Source organism: Sparus aurata, chromosome 7 (assembly GCF_900880675.1).
Source record: "Sparus aurata chromosome 7, fSpaAur1.1, whole genome shotgun sequence".
Lineage (NCBI taxonomy): Eukaryota > Metazoa > Chordata > Actinopteri > Spariformes > Sparidae > Sparus > Sparus aurata.
Genome location: NC_044193.1, coordinates 9,789,000 through 9,797,395, shown reverse-complemented (window position 1 = coordinate 9,797,395; position 8,396 = coordinate 9,789,000). Strand labels below are relative to the sequence as shown.

Below are 8,396 nucleotides of genomic sequence, written 5' to 3'. Positions count from 1 at the left end.
TTCTCCTTTCACTGCTTGGTCGCCCTCCCAGCAGTCCCTCCACCCCCTCCACCTCCGCCCCACCGCCGCTCGCTTCTCCCTGCTGTCTTCGGCTCTGGCAGCCTGCCAGAGGCTCTGCTATGGCAGGACTCGGCACTGAGGGCTAAAATTGTCCACTGATGTGGACGAGGATAAGGGGGAGGTGGAGCACAAAGCCAGAGTCATGATGGGGGTGGTGGTGGTGGCGGTGGAGTGGTGGGGGGAGCTGCAGCAGTTCGTGTCCTGGAAGGTCAACACACATTATTACCTGAGGAGCCATCAACAACCGAGAGGTGTCAAGTGGCTCGGCACACAGCACAGTGTGATCGAGAGGAGATGCTGTTGGCGGACGTTTTACACGGTGTTAACACGTTTCCTCTCGGTCAAATATGTCTGGTCTTTTTTAGATTTTAGTCCTGCAGTGCTCACGAACCACTGGTGATTTTGTTTTTTCCAGCCCCTCTCCAGTTGCCTTGTTGAATCAGTGGAAATGTGATGTTTTTCTTCCATCTTTCCTTGAGTCGGTGGGTCACCCGGTGATTACCTCCACTGAGAAGGTTAGGAGTCTGGTCCAGCTTGTTGGTTTGTTTTTCAGCAAGATTACAGAGAGAAAAAAAAAACGAGTGGGGCAGAGCGGGGCGGACGCACTTTTGCCAAGTGTGATAAATGCAACACATCTCACAATCTGATAGATGGCAGGAAGGCTCAGTTGTGACGAAACATAAGCAGTTGTAGAAACCGGTGTTTCAAAACATGCTGTTGGACACAGATGATCTGCTGCTGTGAGGAGTTTACAGATCCAGTTTTAAGTCTCCTGAAACAGAAGCGGAGCAGCCCCGATGAAACCAAACATGTTTGATATTTAGGATTTAAAATCTGGAGGGTTACATTGGTGCTTTCCAATCCGGACTATGAGAGAGGCATCATGGAGCAACTGATGGTACACATTCGATCTCTTGAGGCTAACGTTAGCTAGCATAGTACTGCTGACTCTCACCTCAATTTCTCACTGAACACCAGGAAAAACCCGTGTTGACCATGTCTCCCCTTCCAACCCGAGTCATCTTACCTTCTGCATTTGTTTGTTTCTACGTGCAACACATTACCACCGCGCGTCCTTGCTCAATGCTAATCTTTATTTTGTTTACGTCTGCTTCTCCATGAGATCACATGAGAGGGATCAGGAACAAACCTACCAAGTCTGATTTAGATTGGATGAACAAATCAAAAGCCACAAAAATATTTGAACTTTTCGCTTCACAAGAACTTTTCTATAACGCCATCATGCTGACTGACGCATTTAACCCCCCCCCCCCCCCCCCCCTTCCCCCCACTGTTTCCCCCACAGTCGGCAGGAATGGCCTCATCTTCCTTTTCACAGCGAGGTTCACCTCGCCTCACATCTCCTGAACTCACTTGCTCCTCCTTGCTCGGGGGCAAAACGATTGAAGAAAAGAAAGGACTGAAAAGAATTACACACACACCCAAAAAAAAAAAAAAGCAGAGGGAGAAAAAAATAGCAACACGGACAGAATATATAAAGCAGGAATGGCTTGATTATGACTTGGTTATTTTATAACCATCCGCCTCCGAAACATTGCTTTAAGATGCTGTAGCTCTTCTTAAAAGACCAATGATCACAGCAAAACTATTCTGTATTGTATGGTAGGTGGTTTGACACTCATTCCGTACGGACAGAATATTTGCAAAACCTGTTCCTTCAGAGACGAAACCTCTGAGAATTTGACTTGAAAGCCTTATTAACGTTTGGGCCGAAGTGGACGGCCCCCAGCATGATCCTCACTCTAGATTCAGTTGTTTCCACATGGGATAACATGGTTTCCATATTATATCCAAACATTTCAAAAAAAAGAAAAGAAAAAAAGAAGCAGGTATCAGAGTTTACATGATTTTGTTGAGTAAACTTGGAGGATCAGGAAGACTTTCCGTAAGGATCTAATTAATGGAATTCCAGAATAAAGTTCCCCTGTTGTTGAAAAACTGTCTGCAAAGGCATTCTTGCTTTCTCTGTCTGTTTATTCCATCTATCACGATCGCCACCAGCAGTCTTAAAAAGTAGCAGAATCCCTGGACTGATGTGCTCTACACCTGTCTTTCTGTGGAACAAAATCTGCTCAGATCATCACAGAGTCACGCAGAGGTCGGCTCCGGTGATGGGCAGCCCTTTCATGCCTCTGATGAACCCCTCGCTGCTCGGTATGATTATCACAGACAGATATAGTCCTCTCTGTAACGCTGCGAGCCTCTCATGTTACCAACAGATCTCTGTTTCAGATTCCACTGCGGGGGACAGCTGAACCGCTGACCTGGAGTCAGCTCACGGGAAAAAAACACTTTCAATTCATACCATATAATCTAGTAAAAGTCGCCCTCCACTGTCTTATCACCCCCGTCCCCCCCCTCCTCCTCCGTCTTGTTCGCTGTTGTATCTATCTTTATCTTCTTTTTGAGAAACATAGTGAAACAGAAATATCCTCGCTGAAACTCGAGTGAATCAGCCAGGTTGCACCCAAAAGGAGGATTTAGCGATGAGGTTCAGGGTTTTTTTTTTTTTATCAGCACACAGGTGGAGGGAGCAAAACAGTTCAGAGAGGTGAAAGGGAAAAGGAAAAGTCTGGATCTGAAGACTTAGCGGAGAGCGCCTCGGTTTTGCCCAATATGGTATGGAATGCTGAGACACCTCAGACATGTGATGTGAAGAGGCAAAGCGACTTAGAGGGAGGTGGATCGGAGGGGCAGCTCTCCCTGGACTGTCTTTTCCTTTGAGACATTAAACAGCACTTCTTCTTGTTCTAATTTCTCTGAACGCATGCTTCACGTCTACGATTGCCGTACATCTCAAAACATTGCATCAGAGATCAGAGCTTTCGGCTGCCTTTGAAGCATGCTTAGCTTTTGCGTGGGGGGGGGATAAAACAGGATGTGAATGTGAAACAATGGAGCTAATGAATACTGAGCAATAAAATTCTCTGCTATTAAGTAGGGCCGCGCAATTGATTGAAATATGATCGAAATGGCGACGTGGGTAAGTGCAAAAGTCAAATCACAAGATGCAGCACATCTTATTTTTATCATTAAAGTAAAATATGAGTGAAAACAACCGTAAAATGAAGAACTGTAGTGCTGCAGAGGTGTCAGATTTTGTTCTCCTGATGTAAGAAAATGTGTTTGTTTGCTACAGACCCCAATAAATGTCACGTCTTCATGTTTTTGTGATGCAAAAATGATCATTCCCTGTGATCTTGAATCGTATCACAGTCACAATATCGGTCCAAATAATCGCCATATGACTTCTTAAAATATATATTGTGCTTTTTCATGAATAAGATACCATTTTTACTCTGTTGATGATAACCACTTCCATTTAGAAAACATATTCTCAAGGTTCACTCTGAAATATCATAAAATATGAAAAGTACTTTGGCGCCATCTCGTGGCACTAAAAGGAAGCGACAGAAAAACATGTTTTGCCATCAAGCAGAGTTACTCAAATCAACTGTTTTCTGTGGCATTCTGTGATTTCAAGAGCACAAGAGTGATCCACACACCTCTGCAGAGTTGCAGTCTGAACCTTGGTCCTCACAGCGGTGTCGTCTTCGGTGCTGCTTTGTGCTGAAGGTCGGCTGTGCCGGCTCTTCAACGGGGTTCTGGTTTTCATCTGTCCACCATCGCTCGCCCGCTGCACCTGCACAGGAAGGTGTTTTATTGCACACATCTATGAATCACTGTTGAATATGAGCAGTGATACAACACTTATTGATACACTTACGTTACTGGTGTCCCATTTTAAATCACTCCCGCTTTTAAACACTGATTTGAATGCTTTTACCGTTGTTTTATTCAGGTTTAACTTCTGTTTTATTAATTCTGTTGTTTTTATATTATGTATATTTGAAATTCTCACTGTCCGGAGTGGGAGTGAGACCTCTCTGGCGTCTAACTGACATATATAAAATCTCTTTGGGGAATAAAATACATACTGTAAGTCTGACTTATAGTATGTATGAATGACTTTTTGGCACACATGAGGATTACAACCTGTTTATGCTTAATGTTTATATGTTTATGTACAAATCCTAGTTGTGGACAATGTAAGAGGTACCACTTTAATATCTGTCTACATAGTGGTTTATAATTTGGTTAAAAGAAGTTTGCAGATATTTGGATAATTCAGCGGTGAGATCTGTGGGGTCCAACACACACAATAAGACCCCTGACTGTTTTGCTGACCTCTGAAGGAGTTGCTGCAGTAAGACAGGCCACAGGATCCAGCCACAGATGCATATGAAGCATTTGGCATCGGAGACTCAGCGAGGGCTTCTAGCCTGGGTTCAATGTTCCCCTGCTGTACGTGCATGAGAAGAAAACAGAACTAACTGATGATTCACAAACATCCACCTGAAGCGAGGAAGCTTGAGCTGACTCCTGTATACATTTCTCTCGCTGACCTCATCCAGTTTGCTCCATTTCGCACTGATCTCGCTTGTTTCTGTGGACTCTGTCAGGCTGATCCTGCCTCTCCTGTCATCTGTCAAGCCTCTCCTCACACATGACCTCTCATCCAGGGTGCCTCCGTCCTCCGCCCGTCTGTCCTGAGGAGACAGGCTGTTGGTCTGCCTGGCCTCTTTCAGATCTGTCAGAGTCACACCCTGCAGGACATTCACACAGCTTCAGCGGTCAAACACAATCCAGTGACAGCCGGACCTCTGTACGCCTTTTGTTCTTTACCTGTGTCGACCTGCGGGTTTGTCTGGCGTGACGAGACTTCGCTTTCCTCTGAGACTCCGCTTCGTCATCCCTGACCGGGGTCAGATACGACCTGCACCAGTCGGAAAACAACAGTAAACACAGAGCTTTAAAGAAATGAGGCTGATACAACAGGACACTGTCACAGAGATACACACAGGGCAACAGAAAAATATATACTGCCACTACTACTACTACTACTACTACTACTACGAATAATAATAATAATAATCTTTATATTCAACTTTCAATCCTTGTTAAACTCAGGTCACAGTGTGCTTCACACACAAGGCAGCAAAGTAAACAGAAACATACACAACAGATTTTGATTGGACATTCACACACAATCCAACACACATAGTATGTTGCATGTTATTGCATGTTATCATTAATATTTAATGCTCCAGAATGGTATCAGCATTGAATCCTATTAAACAGCCAGACTCGATATTATGCGTTTTGACTTTAAGACATTCAGAAAGAACTTATTTCCTGTCTCTTTGCAATTATTTATTAGCATGATTTCAATATATAATTGTTTTTTTTTTGTATTTGAGTAATATTTTATTTATTTTTTATTATTTTCTATTTATATATTTCTATATTTTTATTAGATCATTGTCTATTGATTGGTTTGTATAATTATTGTTATTTTTTCTACAGGAGAGGTCTTTTGTATAAGTATTTTGATTATTTTTTTAGATTTGATATGCTCTGTGCTTTGTATTTTTGACTTTATTTTTAATTCTGTAATGTTGCCGATGTCAAACACGTTGTAACCTGGGCTTAGAAAAGTGCTATACAAATAAAGATTACTTGGCCAATTAACTTACAGGCTTGCGAAGTAAAGGAACACATGTAACAGGATTATCTAATTAATATACAAAAAAAGGTAATTATAAATTAAAAATCATAAATAAATTAGATCACAGATACATTCAGATAAAAGGCATTCCTACCAAAGACACACTCATTATTCAGATTCAATAAAACGTATCTTACTGATATTTCATTTTCTCTACTCATTATATGCAAATGTTTGTTATTAAGATAATCTGAAAGTAACAGGAAGTAATCAAGTTAGATGACTTTAATATTGTGATGCTTGGATTTTAACAGGTGATTAGTAACTGTATCAGAATACATTCTGATGTAATCCTCCAAACCCTGCTTAAATACAGCACACACAAAATGTTGAAACTTTGACAGACTATACAAGACAAGGCCACCAAATAATACTGTGGGACCCATTCTAATTAAATCAAATCAAATCAATTTTATTTACAGAGCCTAAAATCACAATCATATTGCCTCAATGGGCTTCACAATATGTACAGTGAATGACACCCTCTGTCCTTAGACCCTCGATTCGAGTGAGGAAAACTTGCCTTGTTGATGTAAATTAAGATTATAGTTATTATATATGAATGTCTTTTTGTCACCCACAATATATCAATGATAAGTAGCAAATTAATGTAATGAAATAAATTTACTTTCCTTCTTTTTTTTCTTTTTTTTTTTTTTATATTTTGGTTATTCAGAATTCAAAATCTATGTTTCTAGTTCTAAATGCAAAAAATGTCCCAAAATGCCACTTCCTGCTGTGTATCTTCACCTATGACCTCATGCTTTATTATCAGCTGTGACATCCCACTGCTTTACACTTCAAATAATTTCTCCCCTGCTTGCATGCACCACCCCTGCATCTCATAGTAGCAGAGATTACAATAAATCAAAGAAGAAAGATGCTCTGAAAATTGCATTTTCATTGTGGCTTCAAGACCTGAGCGCCATTTCCGCTGGTGGCTTCACGGACGGACAAGAGAGAAAGAGCTGAGCAAGCATCAGTGGAGAGGCTCGTGTTGTTACCCAGAGAGCTGCCCGCCCCTCCTCTGCTAAGCTTTTACCGGTATCGATCTGCTGGTTGTGAAGTCACCCTGAAGCCTGAGTGAGAGTCAGCGGGCCGGTCGGCCGCACACACTGCTGTATAACGTACAGAGCAAAGGATGTGGACTCCTCGATCTGCAGGCTGATACCACAAATGACTCGAGTACAACAATCCACCACAAAGCAAGTCAGGACTGAAGTTTACATTTTTTTTTTTAATCCAGCCACAGAATCTGCAACCCCATACACAGCAGAAGGCTTCCACTTTCAGCCACATAATGGAAAATTGTTAATAATGAATAAAAAACAGTTGCCAAGAATAATATCCTGAAGCCATTCATTACCAATGTACATACAAAAAAAGCCAAACAAAGATCAGAGAGTCATTAATTCTTTGTCCCCACAGCAACGAACCACAAGCTCACCAGCTCTGAGAGGCCTGCAGCACCTGTACAGAGGCAGCAGAGCCGTTCTACAGTAAGATGACAAAAACGTGAGCGCTGGGAAGCTTTGACCTAAATGCCGGCTCGCCAGAAGAGGACAGCGCATCGTGACTCAAGTCTCTCTGGGATCTTACCTGGGAACAAAAGCCTGCATGGTCCCGGTGGAAGGTCAAGAGACACCGAGGCGCTGAGACACTGCAGCAGTGATGAGAAGGAGAGGCCGGATGAAGTGACTCTGATACAGGCTGCACAGCAGAGAGAGGGAGGGAGAGGGAGGGAGGGAGAGAAGGAGAGGGAGAGACTTCCTGTCTATATGCACACATAATCAATTTGGACTCTCTGTCTACAGAGGACTGATGCAAGCAAGTCGGTACACACTCCTGTTCAGTGGGTGCACAGCAAACACATTTCTGAAGTGTGGTGAGAGGAAGTTTTATTTGCTCAGATGATTTACCAGAATGAATGTTGGCAAAGAACGATTCCTGCGAAACAACAGAAAAGATACAACTTTTACATTTGTCAGTGTTGCAACTGTGTGGTTGTTTCGGTTGAATGTTCAATGGTGTCATAATGCTACAACCATACTTACACAGCGGCCATTTTACTCTGACATCACGCTCAGAGTGGGAAAGTCAAATTTCGTAGCGCTGCGTTACAGGTTTCAAGTCCTACAAATGTAGGGAATTTAACTTTAAATGCTATAATCGATCTGCTTTCTGATTGATCAGCAAGTAAAAAAAGACAACAGGATAGTGAAAATCCACAGGGACACTGGGCCACAATGTCATCAAACCACTTGAATCAATTTTTAGCATTTGCTAGGAAATGGCTGAATGCTAACGTTAGTTAACTGTTATCAAATTTGTAGTTCTGCCTTGAAATATGGCATATATCTTTTTGTTATTTTTAATCTTTCTTTTGGGGGATATCTCAGTAATTCTTCAAGCTGAATATGACAAAACTAACTGATATTTCGTGATTAAGTGTCAACCTGCACAGATAACTACAGACACCTGACCGTACCGTATACCTCCGTTACAACTTAAAGTAAAAGGTGATTTGTGATTTTTTTTTATACTTTTGTTTAGGCAGATAAAGAAATTAAAGCCGATAAATCCATCAGATAACACAAAGCCAAATTGCTTTTGCTGACGCAACGAGTGCAGCATCTACACATTGCAGGTGGAGCCACATATATCATCACTGGTGTGAAGAAGAGCAGAACACGAGGTAAAAAAAAGTCTTCAAGTCTCACCATAAAATCCTATAACAGCTATGGAA

At 41.9% G+C, this 8,396-nt stretch overlaps 1 protein-coding gene across 1 annotated transcript; it reads right to left on the bottom strand.

Annotated features, from left to right (window-relative positions):
* Window positions 1–117: 117 nt before the first annotated feature.
* LOC115585793 (protein phosphatase 1 regulatory subunit 12B-like) lies at window positions 118–7,329 on the bottom strand. The gene is made up of 6 exons (XM_030424428.1): window positions 7,250–7,329; window positions 4,768–4,858; window positions 4,488–4,688; window positions 4,270–4,384; window positions 3,588–3,724; window positions 118–261 (listed from the first exon to the last, which is right to left on the bottom strand). Exons 1-6 carry the CDS (start codon window positions 7,267–7,269, stop codon window positions 118–120), a joined length of 708 nt encoding a protein of 235 aa, XP_030280288.1. The 5' UTR covers window positions 7,270–7,329.
* Between the last annotated feature and the right edge of the window lie 1,067 nt (window positions 7,330–8,396).

Excerpts from the sequence above, each read along its gene's own strand:
- LOC115585793 (XM_030424428.1), bottom strand. The coding sequence starts at position 7,269 with ATGCAGGCTTTTGTTCCCAG. Across the intron at positions 4,385-4,487 it reads AATGGAGCAAACTGGATGAG|CAGGGGAACATTGAACCCAG; the intron begins GTCAGCGAGAGA and ends ATGCACGTACAG. Across the intron at positions 262-3,587 it reads CAGACTGCAACTCTGCAGAG|GACACGAACTGCTGCAGCTC; the intron begins GTGTGTGGATCA and ends TTGACCTTCCAG.